At 55.9% G+C, this 23,904-nt stretch overlaps 1 protein-coding gene across 2 annotated transcripts; it reads left to right on the forward strand.

The window, feature by feature from the left end:
* The first annotated feature begins 11,526 nt into the window (after positions 1 to 11,526).
* Positions 11,527 to 20,061, forward strand: LOC135996560 (glutamine synthetase). 2 transcript variants are annotated; one of them, XM_065648650.1, is made up of 7 exons: positions 11,527 to 11,731; positions 12,279 to 12,440; positions 14,159 to 14,305; positions 15,619 to 15,746; positions 16,719 to 16,918; positions 17,199 to 17,529; positions 19,999 to 20,061. In XM_065648650.1, exons 1-6 carry the CDS (start codon positions 11,527 to 11,529, stop codon positions 17,518 to 17,520), a joined length of 1,164 nt encoding a protein of 387 aa, XP_065504722.1. In that variant the 3' UTR covers positions 17,521 to 17,529; positions 19,999 to 20,061. The 2 variants fall into 2 exon arrangements, with proteins under 2 accessions (XP_065504722.1, XP_065504721.1); XM_065648649.1 differs by lacking the exon at positions 19,999 to 20,061 and having other exon boundaries at positions 17,199 to 17,885.
* Positions 20,062 to 23,904: the final 3,843 nt, after the last annotated feature.

Below are 23,904 nucleotides of genomic sequence, written 5' to 3' on the forward strand. Positions count from 1 at the left end.
GAGAGGTTTTTCTCAGAAGTCAGAGCCCTTCTGAGGATTTCCAGTGGTTGCCTGTGGGAGGAAGGACTCTCTGGGGCTGGCTGGCTGCTGACGTAGGGCTGGGGAAAGCCCTCAGTTTTGTCTTTTTCGTCCGTTGCCTTAGGATCCCGGCAGCACCAATCTGGCGTGTGGGCAGCCCGTGCTGACAGAGCCTGCTTGCCCAGCAGGAACGATGGCCGCTTGCCCACATTTTTAGCTGGTGACTTGCAAATATGCTTCCTGTTTATGAGATGGTAAAACGTAACCACAGCCTGGATGAAGATGCTATGCCAAAGCTCAGCTTATCCTTGGCTTGGTGCTGTTGTGAAAGCTTTTTTCCCTCTTCCACAGAGTGGTTGAGGTGGGAAGAGACCTCTGGAGATCATCTGGTCCAACCCCCCTGCTCAAGCAGGGTCACCCAGGACCATGTCCTGGGGTTTTTTTTTTTAGTATCTCCAAGGCTGTAGACTCCGCAACCTCTTTGGGCAACCTGTGCCAGTGCTTGGTCACCCTCACTGTAAAAAAAGCGTTTCCCAATGTTCAGATGGAGCCTCCTGTGATTGTGACCCTTACCTCTTGTTCTATCACTAGGCACCACTGAAAAGAGCCTAGATTTGTCCTTTTTGCTCATTCAGCTATTTCTAGCCATTGATGAGATCCCCATGAACCTGCTCTCCCCCAGGCTGAACAGTCCCAGCTCCTTCAGCCTCTCCTTGAACGTCAGATGCTGCAGTCCCTTCGTCATCTTTGTGTCCCTTCCTTGGACTCTGCCTGGTATGTCCATGTCTGTCTTGTCCTGAGAAGCCCAGCACGAGAACAAGGAGCCCAGAACAGAGCATCCAGATGGCTTGAGAAGCCTGAGCACGCAATGGCTGGTCCACACCGACACCTCCCCGGCACCTCGCTGCCCCAAGGCAGGTACCAGCTTTTCCTAGCTCAGCTCAGCTAGAAAGGATTAGCCAAAAAAATCAGCACCAGCCACCATCAGGAGGTTGTCACACAAGGTCCCCAAGGGATCTCCCTCCCCAGCAGAGCGAGGGGAAGCCCTGAGGCAGTCATGGGGCAGAGACGTGCTGCTTCTTGCCTGCACCAGGGAGCAGCTGAGGGCGTCCCTTGCCTAAGCCCAGCACTGCAACGTGATCCCTGCTCAAACGCCTGCCTGGCTGCAGAAAACACAGGTTGTGCCTGTGGAAAGGGAAAACAGAGGACAAACCGCAGCCGTGTTTGTACCTGGAGGGAGTTAGTTGCCTGCCTAAGAAGAAAATAATGAAGAAAGGCATTTTTGCAATCACATCAAGGAGCTGGAGGGGAGTGCAGGCCAAGCAGGTGCTGTGCAGCTCCTGGGGCTCCGTTTAGTGCCGGCTGCCCCAGAGAACCCTCCTGGACTTGGAGGAATCCAGCTCAGAGAGGAGGGGAGGCACTAAACACCCCCCGGTCCCAGCGCCTCCTCCAGCCAGCAGCAAGGCCTCGTCCTGCGGTGCCTCAGTTTCCCTCCCTGCCCTCAGCTGCCGAAGGTGGTCACCCATGCTGAGGAGGGAGAGCTGGGGGAGGGATTTATCTCTCTGCTTAGGAAAGCTTCAGGAATAGGGGTTCTGATCCCATCCCAGACCATTCCCAAGGGCTGCATCAAACTGATCATGGTCCGCTGCTGGGGGTGAGGGGTGCTGCCCAAAGGCACTGAGCCCCGGGGGAGGGACCAGCCCTGGCCAACCTGAAGATGCTGCAGGAGACTTGCGGTGAGCACCAGGACCTGCCTGCTAAGAGACAAACTTGGTGTTATTTTGTTTTTCTGGGTGGTGTGGGGAGGGTCACAGGGGGTGCCTGTGGGGCAGCTGGGGCTCAGCCAGCAGTACCCAGGGGACTGGCACCGTCCCCCTTCCTCAGCATGGGTGTCCCAGCACCAGGCGGTGGCCGAGCTCCCCAGGGCCACCCAGCACAGCGAGGTGGTTGTTTCTGGCCTCCAGCCTCCCTCATTTTTCTAGGTCCACTCCGAGGTGGAGGCTGGTGAGGCTGCCAGGGATGGAAAGTGGATGGCACCCGGGGGAGGGACCCAAGAAGAGGGTCCCCATCCAGGGCTCACCTTCTCCCCTTGGTCTCACAGGATTCGGAGCACCAATGGTCCCCTCTAAACCTGGTGGACCCATGCTCAGTGGTACACATCAACGACCATGGGGTGTCCCTTACTCAGTAGGATGCTGTGGGCGGCATCACTCTGGCCAATGTAGGGATGACGTTTCTGGGTTGTGATCCCACCAGTGGCAGTGACCCAGCCTGCCAGTTCCCCCATGTCATGGTGTGTTTTCCTGGGCTCTCCCAGTGGGACGCTGTGGGCTGCACTGGCTCTGCTGGGGCAGGAACTGTTTCATTCCCACCTTCCCTCGACCTCCACCCTGCCTGGGACACTACCAGGAACAGGTTTCTGCCCTGCCCGGTTGGGACGGGTGGTGCAAACCCCATCACGGGGGGTGGTGGGGCCACGAGCATCCCCTGGCTCTGGGTGGGCACCCCTGGGGCTGCGGGACTCACTGTGGACTGGGGCTCATCATGTTTTGGTGTTTGTGGCAGTTGGGTGGACCCCCAAGGGGTAAGGATGATGCTGCCACTGTGGGATGGGGGATGTTGCTGTTCCTCAAGCTCCTGCACCCATCCCTCTGGGTCACCCTCCTCTTCCTCCTGCCTGGCCCTGGGAGGCTGAAGCAGGTCTGGATCTGTGCACAGGGCAGTCCTCGGTGGGACCCTCTGCACCCCCAAGGGCTGCCCTCGCTGTCACCACCCAGCCTGGTCACCCCAGCCAGGGCAACCTGAGCACCTATTTACTCTGACCCTTCCCACCCTGCCGCAGGTGAGACCAGAGACAGGGGATGCTGAGACACCAGAGCTCTGGCTGTGTCCCTGTCCTCAAGCCAAGCAGGACACGTGCCCTGCCAGCTGGGGTTCCTTTGGGACAGGGCTGATCCCCATAGAGCCACTGGCTTGGTCGCACAGGGCGATGGGGCTGTGACATTCCTGCTCCATCCATTGATTCTTGGGGTGAGGAAGGGGGGGTTCAGCCCAGGGCACTGGCTTAAAGCAGCACGGATGGAGAGGGGAAAGGCTGGGCCTTGGTGTGTCTTCCGTGTCCCTGTCCCCCCACCAGCTCCCTGGGCCGGATCCTGCGTCAGCACCATCCTGGTCACCGGGCAGCCGGGGCTGCTTAAAAATAGTGATAGATAACAAACCACTTGGGTTCTTGGGGCAGTTTGGGCCAGCTGGTTGCTGCTGATTGTGCTGGCAGCAGTGTCTGGCAGCCCAGGTTGATCGGCACTGTGCCTCAGTTTCCCCCTTCATGCCAAAGCCACCTTGTGCAGGGAGTTGTCCACCTGCTCTCCTACTCTCGTTAGTCCTGCTCTGCATGTGTTACCAGTGGAAACTGAGGTTGCTGAAGTTTATCTTTGCAAATTAGGGTTGGAAATGGGGGGAAAAAGTGTCAAACACTTATTTTTGCCTCCTGGGTGCCTCACGTTCCCAAAGGTCCTTTGCTGGGATACAGGTGCAGCCTTTGAATCAATCTACCTGCAAAATGGGTTAAACAAGACAAAAATGAAGTGCTTAGTGGGCCTTTTCCCCCAGAATAAGGCAGTTTCTAGGGCTGGTAGGTTGGGTTTAAATTCACATTAAAGCTGTCCTGAGGGGGGCTTCTGGTTTTAGCTTTGTAGGCTATGAAACGAGTTACAGACTCTGCAAGTTCAAACCGCACTACCCAAAGTGCTCGAACGCACCCAGCTGTTTTGCTCTGGGTTGACTCAAATTCAGCTTTTGCCAGAATTTGCCTTTTGTTTGTGCAATAGGCTGCAGTAAGCTGGTAATAAGGTGTTTGTCTTTAGAAAACAAAGCTTTTTTTCCCTGAAAGTGTCTACCCAGCTGCACTAACGGCCGTAGGCACTACATGGCACCTCTTAAGGCAGCCTTATTCTGTGTATCTAAGGCCAAATGCCGCAACCTGCAAGAATTGACTTAAATGCACTTAATTAATTTTTCTCCCTCTTTAAAGTGCCAGCTCCTGAAAGCATGTGATTGCAAGGAGATGACACCGGTTCTGCAGAGAAAAGCACTAGTTTTGGGTAAGCACTGACATAACAAAAACCACCAACAAAGAGCCTCCTCCCGTTCTCTTTGGAAAAAAACCCTCATGACTCCGGCAAACACAGTCACGTTGGTGTGAACGCCCGGGCTGGCATCAGCCAGAGCTCGGTGTGAGCAGCGAGGGAAGTGAAAAAGCTTTGCATTTGTGTAAGACTGCAAAATCGGGTTGCCAAACAGGATATATAGGCTGGGAAACCAGCTGGGTGAGGAGGCTGCGGCGAGCCGGCCGTCTTGCTCGGGTGCATCGTGTGCTGGCACTTATAATCCTATTTGCGACAAACGGCGCTTAACCTTTGTGGTGGTTCACTGCTCATTTAGAGACTCTGACCAGAGCACTTTGCTGCTATGGTTTTGTTGCGCTTTAAGATTTAGTTTTGCTAAAATAAATGCTGTTGGTCAAAAATCCCCTGGCTTTGTGTCCCGGGAGGGTGTCTGGAGCCCGGGGAAGATTTCACCGGGTGGCAATGGGACCCTTAGTCCTGTCCCCGAAGCAAAGAGCTGCAGAAAAAACTGGGAGCTGGGCGAGACCCTTGCGTGACCGGGATCCCAGCTGCGATGTGGGGAGCTCCAACTTTTTTTTTTCTTTCTCTAAGGAGATGAGAAGGAACTTTGCCCTGTGAGTCACAGCTTGCCAGGTTCATCTCAGCAGAGATCACAGGGAGATTGGTCTTTTTCGATGGCCAAGTAACCCTTGGGTGCCCTGGCCCCCCTCGCCTGTTCCCCAGAGCCGGGGCAGCCCTGGTTTGCAGCTCCTGTGGGGACCGTTTTCTCCCCCAGCTCTGGGCTGTGGGTGACCCAGGGGAAGGCTTGGGTGAAATTTAGCTCAGCTGTTCACTTATCTGACAGGTTTTGTGTTCCTACTCATGCCAAGTGCCCTGTGCTGCTTTTCCTGCACTGGCAACCTGTAAACTGTAGTTGCTTGGCCAGAGATCAGCCCCATTTGCTTTGGCTTCCTGAGGTTGCGCATACCCCTTTTTTTCCCCCTAATTTATTTTCCTATAGCCTGGAGTGACTGACAGAGGATTAAAAAGAAAATGCAAACAAAAACCTTGCAGGGAAAAACTGCTTGGGGTTTGTACCTGGATTTTATTGCGCCTGTGGGCTGGAGGAGCAGTGATGCTCAGCAGCTGCATGGGGATGCTCAGGAAAGCCCTTTCTGCTGCTCATTGAGACCAACCTTACCCTAACAAACACAGACACATTCCTGAAGCTGAAAATAACCTCCAAAATAATTTAGAAGAGCTTCCTGCAAACAGACCCTCATGCGCCATCTGCGCTGTGAAGGAGCTTGGGCTTTTTTCGGCAGCTCACACCAGACCTGCGAGGCTGGAGGGGAATCACTGCCTTTGCGATGGGGTTTCTCTGCGACATTGAGCAAGTTCCTTGCTCCTCAAAGTCGGTGGGTGTTGCAAGGTGTTATGTCCCCATTGCCAAAACGAGACCCGGCTTCCCACAGCCCAGGACAGGTGTGAGTGTGGGAGGGCATCCTCCCAAACCAGCCCAGCAAGGAGCCACAACCAGCCCGGGTGGCACGTGGAGGAAAGGGCAAAGCTTCACCACGTTGGCATCGAGCTACTCGATGAAGGGTCTAGAGAGCAAGTGTGATGGGAGCGGCTGAGGGAGCTGGGGGTTCAGCTGGAGAACAGGAGCTGAGGGGAGACCTTCTGATCTCTGACCTGCCTGAAAGGAGCTTGGAGCCAGGGGGGGTCGGGCTCTGCTCCCCAGGAACAAGCGCCAGGACCAGAGGAAACGGCCTCAAGTTGCGCCAGGGGAGGTTGAGGTTGGATCTGGGGAACAATTTCTTCCCCAAAGGGCTGTGGGGCATTGGAACAGGCTGCCCAGGGCAGTGGGGGAGTCACCATCCCTGGAGGGGTTGGACAGACGGAGACGAGGTTCTCAGGGACATGGGGCAGTGCCAGGGTTGGGTTAATGGTTGGACTCGATGATCTTGAGGGTCTCTTCCAACTGAAATGATTCCTTGATTCTATACTCTGGGACGAGTGTTTTATCTCTGGCTGTGAAGGTGGAGAGGCAGCTACACTCATCTCAGGCCAATCGCCCCCTTGCATGTGCGGGCAGGCTGAAGGACAACAGGGACTGGCCATGGGCTTCCTGTGCCTGGACTATGCTGGCTCTGGTGGGGCTGGAGCCACCTGTGGGTTGAAACCCTCCCAGAGAGGATACAAGAAGAAAATCATGGTTTTCTGGGCTTCCCTTGGGGCACTGGCTGGGCTCTCCTGCACTGACATTGTGGATGGAGGGGGATGAATTGGAGCAGGAGGGACACGGGTTGGTTCTGGGCACTTTGGTGGCCACCAAAGTACTGTTTGATTTGGGACTGTGGGTTCCCCAGGCATGATCTGGTGTGACAGACATAAAGAATTATCTGTATGTGTATACATATCTATGTGTGTGTGTATATGTACAGGAAAGGGTATAGCAGTACTACTTGAATGATGAGAAAGTGGTTTGCATGCAGACATCTAGACATAAGGAAATTTGCTTTTGCTTAAATATATTTTAACTGCAAAGAAGAACTTTTGAGTTCAGCTGTTTTGTAAGAAAAGTGCAATAGCGAGCGTGTACAGGGGACATGGCAATGCCAGTGCAGCCCCCGAGCGCGGTGCCGGGTGGTCTCAGCTGAACCCTTCGCTACTATCTGACCCACCTTGGCCGCCTCCAGCTGCATCCCAGCACCAGCAGCATCCCCAGCCTGTTATCGCAGACCGGTGGGCCATGCATACCCACCCACATGGTTTTCATCACAGCATCCCCCTCGTGTGTCCTCAGCTAGAGAAAACTGCCTCTTCCCCAGCCGCGCACACAGGAAAATTCCCACCCGCTGTCCCCCGCAGCCCCTCTAATCCCTTTATGGTGTTTGTGCCGGTCTCCCCCCAGCCGACCCTGCTCTTTGCCTTCCCTCTAATCTCCCCATCAAACAGTTTGGGCAGGAGACAAACCGCCATGGGCTGTTTGGACCAAACCTGAGGAGAGGAAATGCTCTTGCCTGGGGCTTCATTGTCTAGGGCTCTGGGAGATGCTTTTGGGGTGTAACCCTCATGGACACCCAGGGTGAACCCCCTCGGTTCTGAGCATCATCCTGAATCCTAGAGGGTAACTCAGAGTAAAACCCAAACTCTCCATCCCCATATCTCTGCTTTCCCCTGTGCCTGGGGACGATCCCTCCTGGGCAGGTGTGGGGAGGGACCTGACAACCAGGGCTGCAACGTCCCTAGGCCCTGTCCTGCTGCTTGTAGCTGGGGTGAATGTGTTAAAAGCCACCCCAGGAGGTAAGTTAGTCTGTGCTTAACCCCTTCTTGGTAAAGTGTGCTGTGTTATTGAAGTTTTCCAACCTGGAAAATTTGCTAAGGCTTTTATTATTATTATTAAAGCGAAGACTTTAGTAATATCTTTGGTGTATCTTGGCATGGCTGGAAAATTCTCGGGCTGATAAAGTCTCAAAGTCAGAGAGATAAAAACCGCAAGTATTTAGGCCTTGGTCGGGTCTCCACAGAAGAGCTCTCTGGGCATCACTGACTGCAGCTGGGTGGCCGTCACCCAAAAAATCAGTGCTGGGAAAGGGAACAGCCCCACCGCATCCTGCAGCCCTGCCTGCAGCTGCAGGGCGATCCCCGACGGTACCGGGGTGGCACCTCACCCGCCGTGACCGAGGCGATGGCTGGTCTGCGCTGTGGCATTAAACCAGCAATCAGCTTCTCTCCCCACCAACCTTTATCTCGAGAAACCCCTCTGCGCCGTGCCGCAGCTCAAAACCATCTTCAGCAAAGGCATTTGGAGATTTAATGTGTGAGCTTTTACTGCTGCAAGGACATCCCTGCTCCCCTCCTGCCATCAGCTCCGCCGGGCGCCTGACCTTGGGCGGTCACTGATTCCGGAGCTGGGTGCCTCGTGGTGGTTAATATTTACTGTACCTGGCGCAGGGGGAAGCGGGCAGGAACCTGCTGATTGCAGAGAGCGTGGAGCACGTTGGCTGGGGGCTTGCTTGGGGGATAAAATACTATTCGAGAGGCTCCAGGATGCAGGTGTGAATTGCGTTTGGTGTTACCAGTGTAATGTAGAGTTGATGCTATAGAAATGGCTGGAGTTAGAATGTGGTGAGGTAAGATTTGATCCCGAGGTTGACAGAAAAACTGAATGAGCAGGGGCCCAACACTATATGGCAGAAATACTTTTCCTTGCTTACTGAAGCCCATTTTGACATGAAATAATTCAGCATCATCACGTATTTGGTGAACTGCTTCCTTTGCGGTGGCTGGGCAGGGCTGGGACCCTGGCCCTGCATCCGCAGGCTGGTGGTGTCCCTGCTGTCCCCAAACAGCCGTAAACACCCTGTGTTTGTCCTCCCGGGGCCGGGTGGGCTTTGACCAGGTGAGGGATTACTTGTGTTTGTTCTGTCTTCCCTGTTTGGGGATTTTGGTGCTCAGAGGTTCCAGCCGTTCAAAGAGGAGCTCTGCTCCCCAAACCAGGTCACTAGGGAGCATTAACACCACCTGGATGTTTGGTTTCTCCATGGGTTTGAGCCCTCTCTTGCTTTGGGGTGTTTCTGCACAACTGGCCACATCCAGAGGGGATTCGTGGGTAATAAAATGGGGCTCTCCTGTACCCAGCTGACTCGGGGAGGTCTGGGGTCTTGGCCAAACCCTGGCATCTCGCATGAAAACACCAGTGCTGGTCCTACTGCCTGCCTTGAAGGATGCAACGCATCAGGCTCCGGAGAGACGGCTCAGCTCTCCCTGCGTTGGGTTTGCAATGCTTCCCGAAGGATGCAGCTTCATCTCCATCCTCCCTGCTGTTTGTGAAAGCCCAGCATCAGGCCCTGCTTCACCAGCCCCACGGGATCCAGCTCCTGGGGCCAAGGGACCTGTCAGAGCCGCTGGCGCATCCACCACTCGCGCTGGCTCAGCCGCGTGTTGCAACAACTGCAGGAAACGCTGCCACCGGGTTGCACACCCAGGGACACATTTCCTCGTGCTCTGCTGCCCCGCTCAGAATGATTTCCAAACAGGAATGCGGAAATGCTGAGCTCTGCAACCACATCGGTGGATGCGTCCCTAAAATACCCCGGAGAAGGATGTGCACCCCAGTTTTAGCTACAGGAGACCCTGCACATCAGCCAGGCAGCATCAAGGACACAGGTGACACAGAGGACACCCGCGTGGCTCTGCCACGGGTGCTGCGGGGAACCTCGGGCACAGCCCGCGGGGCCAACCTCCTTTGCATGGGCTGTGCTCAGGGCAGTGGGGCAGATGACGTCTGAGCTGCCCGCAGCCTGCCGCCACCAGTGTCCCCACCCAGGGACCAAAATTGCTAATTAAGTTTTGCTTCTCTCTCTGTCAATCTTATTTCCTGGTTCTTGTGCAATTGCAGATGCTTTCGGGTTTCTTCCTGGTTGTTTATCTGCCTGCAGGACCAAAACATCTTCAGAAGGAAAATAGAGCTGAGGGTTTGGGGTTGGTGCCCGGCGAGGAGTGGTGATGTGGGGCCAGTTTGTGGGTCCATGCCCAGCAAGGAGGTGTCCTTGAGGGGGGACAACAACCGTGAAGGGTTTTTTTAATCTGCTCTGGTGCACATGTTTTACTGTTTTGCAGAAAAACATTCCTGGGGGTGAGTCAGGTAGCCGCAAGCATGAGTCTGCCTTCAGGACTCGGGGAATTAGAAAAACCCCAAACTGCTTTGGAGCCCGGTCATGCTTTAAAGCCTTTTGTCCTCTAGTAACATTGAAAAAACTGCTTAAAAACTGAGGCTGGAGAGTCATGGTGTGCTCACTCAGCTGGGTTTGCTGAGGATTTATTTGAAATCCACCCTCCTCCCAGAAAAAAAATATCGGCATATTTGAGATAACACTCCGAGGCGCCGGCGCGGGCTGTTTGCGCTGCGTCTGCCATCGCACCCGGTTGTGCGCTGGCACGTTCAGATCTGTCTGCTCTAACAAATGGAAACCCTGTAACACCTTATCTGTGGAAAACTGAAAAGGCAGCGGCCCGTTTAATTAATCTAATTGAGATTTGGCGTTGATTCGATAGCTGGAAATTGCTGCTGTATTGAAATGATCTGCTCAGATTCACACCTGTTGGCTGATGTTTTTTAGCTGACTGTAAATCAGACCAGAACCATTGCTGCGCATGGGTAGTTTTTGGCTATAAAGGTACTTAACTACCCTGCCATGCTTAGAAATGTAAAATATTGTACTTTAGCTCAACTCTTTATAGAGGTGACGGGCTGACGGCGGCGATTTGAGTGTTTTTCCTGGTAGCTCACCCTGCAGCCCTCGGCCTTTCATCCCTTCAAAGCTGGATGCTCGGGAGGCAAATGCAGCCCTGCAGCCATGAGGGGCTGAACCCAGGTGGGCAGGAATCACCCCTGGGGCGTCCAGGGCAGGATGGGGCAGACAGGGGTGGTGTCAGGGCTACCAGGCATCTGGTGCCCATATCCCAGGGTTCTGGTTCCCAAGTCCTCCAGGATCTGATTGTCCGTGTCCCCAGGGTTCTGGATCCCATGTCCCCAGGGTTCTGGATCCCATGTCCCCAGGGTTCTGAGTGCCCATGTCGCCAGGGTTCTGGATCCCATGTCCCCAGGGTTCTGGATCCCATGTCCCCAGGGTTCTGGGTTCCCATGTCCCCAGGGTTCTGAGTGCCCATGTCGCCAGGGCCAACCAAGCACCCCCATCCATTCCCAGGCATCGCACCTCCACAGGGCACAGTCCCAGGGAGGCTTTTGGGGTGCCCGGGGAGGGGGGAGCACGCCATGCCGGCCTCACCAGCTCTGCACCCCACACCCTGGAGCTAAGCGGGGTGGGGAAGCAGGGGGCCAAAACACCCGCCCACGTGTACGAGGGCAACCCTACAAAAACAAAGTGCCAGGAGGGAGGACACATGCAGCAAGGAGGCGGGTGGTGGTAAATATTTTCAATGAGCAATACTTGATATTTTTTTAATAAATAACAAGTTAGTTAGCCGATAACTTGTTATTTATTGATAAAGTGATATTTTAACAATATGATAGTTATTGTTTTAATAAGTAATATTTTATTCAGAAAGAAAAATCAGACTAAACGTTTTTAACCAGTAACCCCCGGGGCGGGGGCCGGAGCCGCCCCGGGGCGGAGCCCCCCACTTTGTACCGCCCCCGGCCCGTATAAAGCGCGGCGGGTGCGGGCGCGGGCAGCGCTGGGGCCGGTGAGCGGCGGGGCCGCGGGTTCGAGTCCCGCGGGGGGACGCTCCGCTCGGCGGCGGGGAGGGGGCCGGGCCGGGCCGGGGCTGCCTGCGCACCCGCGGGGGCGGCCGGGCGGGAGGTTGGTTGTGGCTTGTTTTTTCTGGGAGTGGGCTGTTGCTTTTAAAGTAAAGGGAGGGAAACGGGCCTGGGGTGATGCCGTGCTCACCTGCGCGCTCTCGCAGGGCCGTCACCATGTCGGTGTCACACAGCTCCAGGCTGAACAAGCTGGTGCGGGAGCAGTACATGAGGCTGCCCCAGGATGGGCTGGTGCAGGTCACCTATGTCTGGATCGATGGCAGCGGTGAGGGCGTGCGCTGCAAGAGCAGGACCCTTGACAAGGAGCCCAAGAGCATTGAAGGTAATGCTGCTCTGGATGGTGGAGGGCCCTGAGCATCACCAGGGAAAAGTTCCGGGGTGCTTTGCATGGTGGGAATTGGCACTTGCTCTCCCTGTTTGTGTGGTGCCAGTGGCAGCTGCTGCAGCTGTCTGCTGGGGTTGTACCGAGCAGCAGGGTAAATATCCACCCTGCATTGCTGTGGTTTGCTTAATCCATAATCTCTGTTATTAGCGCTGGGTGGGAAGGGGAGGATGAGATCCTCGCCCTTTTCCACCTGGCAAACAGGCATGGAGACGTGTTGGCAGCTGGATGGGGTTTGGCAGAGGGAGGTGAAGTGGCTGGGACTGATCCTGCCAGTGGCCCGATGGTTCTGGGGGGGTGAACACACTGATGCTCAGGGAGCACCGCTGGGCTCTGCAGATGTGCGAGAAAACCTTTGTGGCCGTCATCCTGTGGCAGTTGATGCCCTCTGGGTGCTCCATCCCTGGTCTAAGCCACCAGCACTTGGCACGATCCATATGAGGGAGATCTTTTCCCAATCCCTCTCCATCCCCCTTCCGCCTCGCAGATGTCCCCGAGTGGAATTTCGATGGCTCCAGCACGGCGCAGGCAGAGGGCTCCAACAGCGACATGTTCCTGGTGCCCGTCCGCATGTTCAGGGACCCTTTTTGCCTGGACCCCAACAAGCTGGTGCTCTGTGAGGTGCTGAAGTACAACAGGAAACCTGCAGGTGAGCACCCCCGACTCCTAAGGGTCACCCCCTTATCATTTTGGGTGCCATCTCTTTGAGGGGCCGCTTGCTCTTGACCGCTGGCACTGGGGAGCAGCTCGGCACCGAGCGCTTGGCCCGAGGCTCCAAAATTCAAGTGCTGCTGGTGGTGGTTGTTTGCAGGAACCTGTTTTAGCTGCGCAGGGCGAGGGGAAGAGCAGTGAGATGTGGAGCTTGCGGCACTCACCAACTCGAGCATGCCGGAGGCATCATCCAGCTTTTGAGCCTGAGCGCACCCAGCCCCGGGGCTGTGGGGTTGTGTGGGGAGCGGGAGCTGGAAGCAGCAGGGGGGTTAATGCACCAGGTTCCTGGCTGCTTTCCTTGTTGATGGGCGGCTGCAGGAAAGGAGGGAGAAGCTGCTGGGGTGGTGTGGGCTGACTCGGCGTGTCCTTTCACAAGTGGCCTCGGAGCATGCCGGCGCTCAGTCTTATCGCTGCAGGCAGAAGTCTGCAGTCCCGGCGTCTGTTCTGTCCGTCTGATAAAGCCCCAGACAGAGGAGGGGGAGCTGGTTTGCAGGGGCAGACCGAGGGGCTCCCAGAGGGGTTATCTGCCAGCAAATAACCGGTTATTTGTCAGCAAAGCGGGGCCACGTCCCTGCTGAGTGCACGGGGGGAGGGAGACGGCATCTGCGGGTTGATGCACACAGCTGCCCGGAATAGGAGAGGCTGCGGGCAGCGATGGCGAAAGACGGGGCTGGTTCCTCTTCGAACAGCGTCATGACTTTCAGCCCTGGGGGAAGCATCTTGGCTGAGATTCCTGCCCGGCAGCTCCTCGGCTGGAGCAATTTGTAACAAGAGCCCCCCCGGCCTTGGAGCTGCTGGGGCAGAGAGCTCAGCGCTGACCCTGTGACACCCCGCAGATGAGGGGGGGACCCGCCGCTCTTCCCAAGATGGGTCTCTGTGGATGTTAAGGGCTGTGTGGGCTCTGGGTGGGGAGAACTGGCGTGCCCCCTTCTCCTATCAGTGCAAGGGGGATGTCACTGCTCCTCTCCAGCCTCACGCCCTGGGCTTTGTGCTGTAGCTGCTCTGGGGTATTTTATTGTGATTTAAAGGTAGAATTTGCTACCTGTCCCTGTGGCAACAGTTTTTCAGCCCCACTATTTCAGTCCAAACTCTCACTGCCCTTGCCTGGCACGTTGTCCTGTGTGAGGAAGGTTCTTTGACATCTGCATCTTCCTGGTAAAGCCCCAGTTGCCCTGAGCACCCCTGCCACCACAAAGGGCCAAGGCCTGGGTGCTAACCAAAAACACGCAGCAGGAGAAAGATAAGGATAACTAGGCTGAGACTGGTAGAAAGAGGGTGGGAGTGACTTAGTGATGGGCTGTGTTGGTCCCTGTTCCCAGATCTGCCCGATTCCTGTCGGATGGCGCTGGGGTTTGGCTCCAGGTCTCTTGGTGTGTAAGAGGAGGATGTTCATGGACCATCGATGGTGGTTTGGGAAGCAAGCTAATTAAACCTCCTTGGTCACTAGCCTGATGCTGTGACGTTGGAGTAGGTCTGCAAGGAGGAAACCATTGAGCACAGAGCATCACAGGAAGGGGAATCCACTCAGCAGTTTCCTTAAGGCTTCTGTGGGAAGCGCTTGGCATTGTAGGTGTCTCAACCTCTGAGCGGGATGGAGTGGAGCACAGTGCGTCCCTGCCCATGGTGCGAGTCTAACCTGGACCTCTCTGCTCCCAGAGACCAACCTGAGACACACATGCAAGAAAGTCATGGACTTGGTCAAGGACAGCCACCCCTGGTTCGGGATGGAGCAGGAGTACACGCTGCTGGGCATCAACGGCCACCCCTACGGCTGGCCCGACAACGGCTTCCCCGGCCCACAGGGTAAGTGCTCCCGCCCTTCCCAAACCCCAGTCGTAGACCCATAGAACAGTTTTGGTTGGAAGGGACCTTCCCAGCTTCCCCAGTGCCCCCCCTGCCATGAGCAGGGACATCTGCACCAGCTCAGGTTGCTCAGAGCCCCGTCCAGCCTGGCCTGGGATGTCTCCAGGGATGGTTCAGCCACCACCTCTCTGGCCAACCTGGGCCAGGCTCTCACCACCCTCAGAGCCAACAATTTCTTCCTCATGTCCAGCCTGAATCTCCCTCCTTTAGTTTAAAACCATCACCCCTTGTCCTATCACAACAGGCTCTGCTCGAAAGTCTGTCCCCATCTTTCTTATCGGCCCCTTATAAGTCCAGAAGGGCTGCAATAAGGTCTCCCGGAGCTTCTCTTCTCCAGCTGAAGCCCCCAACTCTCTCAGCCTGTCCTCCCAGCAGAGCTGTTCCAGCCTCGGATCATTCCTGTGGCTCCTCTGGCCCCTCTCCAGCAGGTCCGTGTCTGTCCTGTGCTGTACAAATGCTCTCTGTCCTGCTGCCCGGTGGCCGGCATCCTGTCCCCAACCTGGGGTGCTGCTTTCCCATGGCAGCTGACACCGGGTAGGAGCCGGGATGAGGTCAGGAGCTGTTTGCCAAGAGCACCGGGTGCCCCGTGGCTCAGGTGAGCCGGCCGGCAGTGCCGCTCCCCCCAGACCTGACTGTACAAACAGTTCGGCTGCACAACTGGTTTGGCAAGGAATGGAGAACTGGGCTGGAAAATCCTCCTCCCTGTGGCTGTTTGGGAAAGGACCGGCACATCGTGCCCTCCTGCAGCAGCAAGCGAGCCCCAGCACCTCGGCTGCCTCCTGGGAGGGGGCCAGGGGTTTCCCAGCCTGACTCAATCAGCCTTTTGTGGGGACTGGCCACTTTCAACATCTCCCTTCCCCCAGGCGGGAAGAAGATCTTCGTCTGACCTGCTTGAAAGAGCAATATAAAGCGTGGCAAGTTGAATTTTCTAATGTCGGCTGTTGTCAGAACAGTCTCGGGTGCTTGATGCGCTCTGAGGGGCAGACCAAGCTGAGCTTTCCTTATCTCCTGGCCACCTCCCAGCTGATGTGTGACAAGTCCTGATCAGCTGCTTCGATAAGGCTGGGGCTGCACAGATGAATTGCCCACGCTGGTGGTTCTGGAGTCGGGGTCGATGGCTTGATGCAGCACCATTTAATCCCATAAACCCTCCACAGATGGTGGCTGGTACTTGGGAGCGGTGGGCTTACCGTGCAGTGCTGTTGTTGCTCCCAAAAGCTTTACTTGGATGGTGACTCCTCTTTCCTTTCCAGGCCCCTATTACTGCGGGGTTGGAGCAGATAAGGTGTACGGGCGCGATATCGTGGAGTCCCACTACAAGGCATGTCTCTACGCGGGGGTGAAGATCTGCGGCACCAATGCAGAGGTGATGCCCTCCCAGGTACGTGTGGACGGCCCCGCGCAGCCCTTGTTTCCAGCGACGGACACGAGTTTGCATGAGGCTGGATTAACCCAGCAGCTCCCAGCTCCTCCGGGATGCCAAATCCAGACAAAACCCCACATCGGTTTTGTCTAGATAGGAGCAGTTGCACTGCTAGGATGAAAATATGCACATTGGATTTTTTTCTCCTAACTCGCTCTGATATGCAAATCCGTGCTTTGGGTCTCTGTGTCCTGCTCCACTGCTGGGAAGCTCAGGTGGGACATGGCCTTGGGAAGCAGTTGGGGGGGATTTGGGTTTATTTAGGAGATAGCCGGAGGGAGTCCCTGATTGCATTAGGTGGGTGGCCAGACTGACCGACGGCCATTTGGCCCTGCAGCTGCGAATCGCTGACTCTCCTGCTGCTGATGTGGCGGCGATAACCAGGGGGCTTATCTGCAGCGGAGCTGAGGCAGGACTTTTAACGACCCTGCTGTTTGCCCTGACTTCTTCAGGAACCTCCTTGGCTGCTTTCTGCATCCTGGGCTCAGTCTCAGCCAGGCCATGCCAGCGGCCCTAAATGCGTCACCCCCTGCTTAGTCACCGTGGGTGGTGTGACCCCGGCTCGGTGGGGAGGGATCGGCCCTGGGAAGAACAAACAGGCTCCATGTTAGTCCTGTGCCCTGTTTGCAGTGTGGGTTGGGGGCTCCTGCACACAGCCTTGAAGTTAGCTGTGGTGCTTATTTACATTTATTTTGATTAAAAACCCTCTGATTTGCTCTGTTTAGTCACCAGCAGTTCATTCACATTTTTTTGCATGCCAAAGCTGTATTATTGCTTAACTCAATGCTCCTCATCCTCGTTGCTGATTCCCAAGGGGCAAAGCTCAGCTGTATCCCAGGCTGGCAGCCCTTGCTGGGGTGATGGGGATGTGGTGGCTGGGGGAGAACAAACCTGCCCATCCTCATGGGTGCATCCCCTCTCCCCTTCCAGTGGGAATTCCAGGTGGGCCCATGCGAAGGCATCGAGATGGGGGATCACCTCTGGATGGCTCGGTTCATCCTCCACCGCGTCTGCGAGGACTTTGGGGTTGTGGCTACTCTGGACCCCAAACCGATGACCGGTAACTGGAACGGCGCTGGGTGTCACACCAACTACAGCACCGAGGAGATGCGGAGAGAAGGGGGTCTGAAGTGAGTCCTGGGGGTCCCTGGGATGTACCCGGGAGGTTTGGGATGTTCTTTGCTGTGTGGGAGCTCCCTGTAGTGCATGTGTCTCCACCTGGGTGGATGCACCAGGCAGGGCTGGGGCTGCCCCAGCTCATTTTATTTTAAAAGCAACTGGTCATATGAGAGTGTTCCCTGGGCTGTCCTTGTCCCTGCACAGAAGGAGGGGGTGACAGTCTTCCTGGCCATGGGAACAACCCCCAAACGGACCTACTGACAAACCCAACCCCATTCTCCTCTCCCACAGACACATCGAAGCCGCTATCGAGAAGCTGAGCAAGCGGCACGACTACCACATCTGCGTCTACGACCCGCGGGGCGGCAGGGACAACTCCCGGCGGCTCACCGGCCACCACGAGACGTCCAACATCTTCGAGTTCTCTGCTGGCGTGGCCAACCGAGGTGCCAGCATCCGCATCCCGCGCCAGGTCGGCCAAGACGGCTGCGGCTACTTTGAGGATCGGCGGCCGGCAGCCAACTGCGACCCCTACGCGGTCACCGAGGCCATCATGAGGACAACGGTGCTCAACGAGACCGGGGTGGAGACCAAGGACTATGCTGACCACTGAGGCTGTGGGGTGGGTGGAGGTTTTCGTTTCTACACTAGCTTCTCACGTGGGATTTGTGCCCGTGCGGTGTCCTCGGCTGCAAGCTCAGACTCTTTAGGAACCTCGCTTCTGGTTTTGTGAAACGTCGCCTTAGAAATATATATATTTTATAGTAAGAGGGAGGGGCCGAACCTATTTTCTTAACCACTTTTTTTTTTCTGGTTCCTGTTTTTAGGTTGTAAGTCGGGAGATGTTTTTTTAAAACTTGGATTGAATTTTTTTCCGATGGACTTTACACTGTGATGTACATAGATCCCTACGTGGAAGCTGCAGCTGCTGCTGTTTGCACCTGGGAAGGGCGGGTGCTTTTTTTTCCGTATCTCTGTTGCAAGGAAATGATAATAAATTTTCCTGGCTGTGTGGCAGCCAGGTTATGCTGCAGTGGGTGCATTTTTCTGTAGCTCCTAGAGCTCTGTGGAGGATTTAATTTGGGTCTTGCTGGTGGGTTGCAGCCATTGAGCAGCCTGCATCAGGCAGGGGCTGGAGGATCCGTGGGGCAGGTGCCCGGAGCTGCCTTGTCCCATTTTCCAGTGCCGAAAGGCCATCTCCTTCCATCGTGATCCCCGAAAGGCAAACAGAGCGGTGCAGGCTGAGCAAACAGCGGCCAGGGCAGCAGCTGGCGGGCGTTTACACAGGGCGTGAGCTGCTGAGTCAGCAAATGGCCCAGCGCTGGGCACAGCGAGTGACAGCCCTCCCCTCCGGGGACACCGCTGGGTGAGGGAGGGGAGCCTGGGGACACCCCTCTGCTGAACCCTCTGCTTGAACCTCAGTTCCAGCAGGACAGGGAGCTGCTGGAGGGAGTCCAGCGCAGCCACGAAGATGCTGGAGGGAGTGGAGCATCTCCCGTGTGAGGAAAGGCTGAGGAGCTGGGGCTCTGGAGCTGGAGGAGAGTGGGGGGTGACTCATTAATGGTGATCAGTATGGAAAGGGGGAGTGTCAGGAGGATGGAGCCAGGCTCTTCTGGGTGACAACCAGTGATAGGACAAGGGGCAATGGGTACAAACTGGAACACAGGAGGTTCCTCTTAAATATGATAAGAAACTTCTTCCCGGTGAGGGTGCCAGAGCCTGGCCCAGGCTGCCCAGGGAGGTTGTGGAGTCTCCTTCTCTGCAGACATTCCAACCCGCCTGGACACCTTTCTGTGTAACCTCATCTGGGTGTTCCTGCTCCGGCGGGGGGATTGCACTGGATGAGCTCTCGAGGTCCCTTCCAACCCCTGACATTCTGGGATTCTGTGACACGATGCATGCAGCTCCTTGGGTTGGAGTCTCTTTACAGGGTGGGGGTCATAGATTTTGTTCAAGGAGCAAAGCCCCCAGGTGGGGACATTTCCATGTAGATGGGGTGTCAGTAGCATCTCTAATGGCCAGACCCTTGAGGTCCCTCCATGTGGGGAGGAGTCGGGGGACAGTTCTCCGGTCCTGGGGACACCTTGAAGGGGCAGGTCAGGTCCCTGGGACAGACCTGCAGGCTGTGACCCAGCTGCTGTCACCAAGGGGAGGGTCACCTGGAGGTGAGTGGTTCCAGTAGTGTGAACAGACAGGGGACATCGTGTCCGCTCCAGTGAGTTATGGGGATTTTGAAAGTGGTCTTACCTTTATTGAATCCGACGCAGGTGACAAGCCGAAATAGAGGACCCCAAGTCCTTCCTTGCGGGTCACAGTGCTGCCAGCGGAGCGGGGAGCGAGCGGTGGCGCGGGGAGGTGGCCGTGTCCCAAACCACAGGAGCCAGGAGCCCACGGTGTCTCTGAGCTGGCCAAGAATAAATGTAACCCGGTCCCCACCCTGAGAAGGACAAATTCTCCTTCCAGAAATTGCTGTTTGGGATGTTTAATGTTTTTCAGCAAAAACACAATGCTGTCTCATTTTCCTCTCATTTCTGTGATGTCTTTAATGGGTAATTTGAGCACTGGGACAGTGACTGCTGGATGCAGCTGGAAAATCAATAAAGAGCTAAATCTGGAGCAGAAAGATTCATGTTTGTTTCCCTGAATGTAACAGTGGCTTAAAGCACTCCAGCTCTCATCATACTGTGCTGTACAGCCCATACTAAATTTGAGGAATCGTGTGAATCTGCATTGCCAACATGCAAACATCTTTGGCCAAATGTGGCACCGTGGTACATCCAAACACTTTGTACCTGTTCCTGGATCTCACTCTTTGATTTTTCTCTTCAGGGGGGGACAGTGAAGCTCCAGGGGAGATCCAGGGACTCGCCCAAAGCTGCAGCCGGGGTTTTTCTCCGAGCTGGGATCAGCCCTGGCCACTGCTCGCTGGGGATGCTGCCCGCTGGTCCCCACGCAGCTGGAGCTGCTGCACGCTTGGACACTTTCCTGCTAGCCTTTGCCAAAACACAGATGATCTTGCTTGTATTTTTTTGAGGTCAAAATGGGCCAGAAACCATATGTCAGGGTTGTTTTTTTTTTTTTCCTAAAACAGGAGTGATTCCCAGCCACAGAGCCAGCAGCATGGGGGGGAAACAAGGACACCGGCAAGTTCCCACAGAAGCTTTTCTTATAATTTTGGCATGCCTGCTTCTGTCGAAGGTGGGTTGTTCGGTTCAGCCAGAAGAGCAGGTGCTGGGGATGGGGCCAGCCCTTGGACCAGGGCTTGAGGCCATGGCGGGGGACAGTGTCCGTGTCCCTGTCCCCATGCAAGGGCTGGACAGTGCCGGGAGGAGATGCACCCAGTGCCCTGTGATGGATGGAAGTGGGGGGGTGGAATCCACCACAGAACATTTAGATTGGATCTTGGGAACAATTTCTTCCCCAAAGGGCTGTGGGGCATTGGAACAGGCTGCCCAGGGCAGTGGTGGAGTCACCATCCCTGGAGGGGTTGGACAGACGGAGATGAGGTTCTCAGGGACATGGGGCAGTGCCAGGGGTGGGTTGTGGTTGGACTCGATGATCTTGAGGGGCTTTTCCAACCGAATGATTCTGTGATTCTATGATCCACCGTGACCTCGAACTGGGGCCGGGCTGCATCCTGCGGGGGTGGCACGTCCCGGGCTGGGGAGCAGGAGGGACCCGGGGGGCCGGGGCGGTTTTTGGGGGTTTGCTGCCCCCCGCAGGCGCTGATGCCAATGACAGGGCGCAGGTCCCGCCGGAGCGGGGGGGTCGGGCCGGCTCTGCCGCCCCCGGCTCTGCCCTCCGGCCGCGGGGGTTTGCTGGGAAAGGGTGGAGGGGCTGGTGACAAAAATCTTGTTTCTAAAAGGGAGTTGGGTTCCTTATTTGACGCTCTGATCATGCCCCCCATCCCCGCCGCGACCACCCTACACTCCCGCCCGCTGGACAGACGCACCCGTCTTGACCCAATCCTGCATTTCCACACCAGTGCTCACAGAGAGCGGCAAATAAATCCCCCTTTGGGCTCTTTCTTGTCCCCATCCCACCCCTCGGCTGGAGGCGCACGGCCGGGTGCTGCCCAGGGCTGCGTTACCCCTCGGGACAGTTGTCCCCGGGGCTGTGACCCAGCAGACGGCTCCGCTGCCACCTTGGGACACACGAGGAGCAGGAGCCACCGTGGTCTCTTCCTTCACCCCCATCACCGAGCACCCCAGAAGGTGATGCAGAAGGGGACACCCAGGGTGGGTGAGCACTTTGACCACCCCATCATAGGGAGCGGCAGCACAGGGGCTTGCAGGTTTCTCCATCTCCACATCTCTCTTCATCACTATAAACTCCATTACTTTGCATTCAGTCAAGGCCTTCAGGATATTTTTTTTCAAGTGGGTTATAAAAAGAACATTAGAATTACAATTCTGATGCTAACAATAGCATTACTCAAAGCCGCTGGCCAGAAGTGGGGAGCTCTGGGTAGAATAAAGACCTAAACTGAAATGTCAATAACTTCTTTTTTCCCCTCCTTGTCTTCCAGCCTGCACAATCTGCTTGGTTCTCTCTATCTTAATGAGCATTAAAATGGTTTCAAATTAGACCTATAGAAAATTGAATTTTTGTCCCTCAGAAGCTTAGTCTGGCCTTTAAAGTCCAGTGATAATATTTTGGTTTTGTGTAAGAGCATCTTTGATCTCGAAGGCTCTCAGCTCGTAGAGAGACACAGCTTATTACCAGCAATTCGCTGTTGAAATACCACCACAACTGGAGGGGGGACCAGCATCATGCAGCGGCACCCGATGTGCCAGGAGAAGATTCAGGGAGAGGTTTGGCCAGGGGGTGTTTGGTTCTGGCCCCCACTACCCCTGTGTGGTTCCCCCAGACCAAACCTCGCTCCCCGGGAGCCTGGCTGGCCGGTGGGTGGTCAACCTCCCCCAGGCTGGGTTTGTGTCCAGCTGCTTTCAGCTCAGTTTGGTCCCTAAAAGGATGGGATGAAAGAGCCCCAGCAGCCCAACCTTACCTCGGGGTGCGCTAAGGTGATTTTCTGATGTCCCTGGGACACCCCAGCTGACAGCAGTGTCTTGCTGAGAGGGCAATGCAGCCGGTAACCTGGCAATGCACGATGGGTTTTCTCATCTATGTGACCAACCCATGTGGCATCGCCGATGCTAAAAAGCCTCTCCGCTTCCGAGCGTGGCGCTCGGTCACGGGTTGTGTGCAGGGAAGGTGTCACGCAGGTTGCTGGAGACCTGGTGCTCGTTCGCTGCTGGGAAGATGCAGCAATTCGACTTTCCAGGAAAGCTGGTTACCATGGCAGGGCACTGGGAGCAGACGGTCATTTACCTCATCCACAAAACAAGGGGGATTTAGTCTGGGGGGGTTAGATGGGCCCAGCACTTGGAATTACATTTCCCACCTGCTTTGCACCTGGATGATGCAATGAAGCGCAATCAGGAGTGACACACTGCCCCTGGCAGCACCCCCGGTTTGGGGGTGTTTATAGGGACACTGGAGACGCGTGACTTCATGGTGAGTGGCTGGGGGGCAAGTTGGGGCTTGCACTTGGGTGTAAGAGGAGCCAACGGGTCTGCCCTCCTCCTGCTGGGACAGAAAGCAGCAGAGGCTGTAAGTGTGCAGAGCAGATCGGTCCCATGTTCCCACCGGCTCCCACGGTACTGGATCATTGCTGCTCATTTTGGCCACACTGGGACGGCCAGAGTCCCCGGACCCCTGGCAAGGGCAGGGCAGAGTGTGCCTTGGTGCTCTCTGCTGCAGTGGGTGCAGCTGCTTTGCACAGACAGGACTTTTTCGTACAGCAATGCCGTGAGGCCCACAGCAGCAGTTTGACGGTTGGCTTGAGAAAGGTCTGCAAAGAATCCAGCTCCCCCAGGTCTCCCTAGAGCAGTGTCCATAAACTTTAATGACTCACAGCAGCCACCTCTGCTCTCCCCAGCACTCAAGACCCCTCCTGAGCACCCAGTCCTAGTGATGGGTGAGCAGGGACAGCTAAGCTACCAAAAGCACCCTACCAGCTGCAGCCTGGGGGCTACAGGGGAGCTGGGTGGGGGCAGAAGCTGCACAGTGTCAAAGCACTAACAGGTGTTAATGGCCCTGACCAGCCTCACCTGGGACCATGGGCCATGGGGGTGCATTTAAGCTCTGCCTGGGCCACCAGTCCCTGTCTGAGTTGTATTGAGGAGTGTTGGTCTTCAGCATTGGTCATCCAGAACTTAACTCATGGACTGATGTCTCAGCCTGACCTGTCTTCTTGCTGTACACCTGCCAGATCACTAGGATGTGTCTCACCCTGATTACCTTTGTTGATCCTGAAATGCAGCTTAATTTTTTGGGCTTGATTTTGGACCTGCCTCGTTGTAGGGAACATTTCTGATGGTCCTGATTCCTGGTTGAATGTTCCTGCCATCTCTGGATCTGCTGCGATGGGGAGCAGAGGGACTGGTCCTTGCTGGTGAGGCTCTGCCCTGTAGCTGTGGGGCCCCTCCCGGAGCTTCAGGAGCCCCTGGCCCTTGCTGTGCCCTGATGGGTGGGGGGGTTGTACAAAGGGCTATATGGGGCTATGGGGTGTAGGTGTTACAGGGCAGTATCTGCTGGGGTGGGGTAGGACAATCTCCTCTGTGGTGCTCCTTTCAAGTGCTCGCTAAAGCTTCTTCAGTGCAGGGTCCATGGGGACTGGTGGTCCCCAAAACCAGGGTGCCTGATGTAGAGGAGGGAGGTGGCACATTAAGCTGTGCCAGAGTGTTTGAACTACAAAACTGCAGCTAATTTCTCAGGCGCTGCTGGTGGGAGGATGTGGACTTTGTGGCTGCAGGACCATATTCCTCACTAGATCCATCTCTGTTGTGCTGCCTTTTGCAGTGTCACTGTGCATCTGCTTGGTTAATGGCCTCTAGGATGTGGCCTTGGCATTTGCCAGGCTTAAGAGAGAGGGACAATAGCCTGAAGTTTCCTCTGGCTGCCCTTGGGGTGGGACAGCATGTGCTCTGCATTG

This window comes from Caloenas nicobarica, chromosome 19 (assembly GCF_036013445.1).
Source record: "Caloenas nicobarica isolate bCalNic1 chromosome 19, bCalNic1.hap1, whole genome shotgun sequence".
Classification (NCBI taxonomy): domain Eukaryota; kingdom Metazoa; phylum Chordata; class Aves; order Columbiformes; family Columbidae; genus Caloenas; species Caloenas nicobarica.

What these genes read in the sequence shown, in the direction of transcription:
- LOC135996560 (XM_065648650.1), top strand. Translation starts at nt 11,527, where the DNA reads ATGCCGTGCTCACCTGCGCGCTCTCGCAGGGCCGTCACCATGTCGGTG. An exon ending in GTACAACAGGAAACCTGCAG is followed by an intron (nt 12,441 to 14,158) that starts GTGAGCACCCCC and finishes CTCTGCTCCCAG; the next exon opens with AGACCAACCTGAGACACACA. An exon ending in CGGCTTCCCCGGCCCACAGG is followed by an intron (nt 14,306 to 15,618) that starts GTAAGTGCTCCC and finishes TTTCCTTTCCAG; the next exon opens with GCCCCTATTACTGCGGGGTT.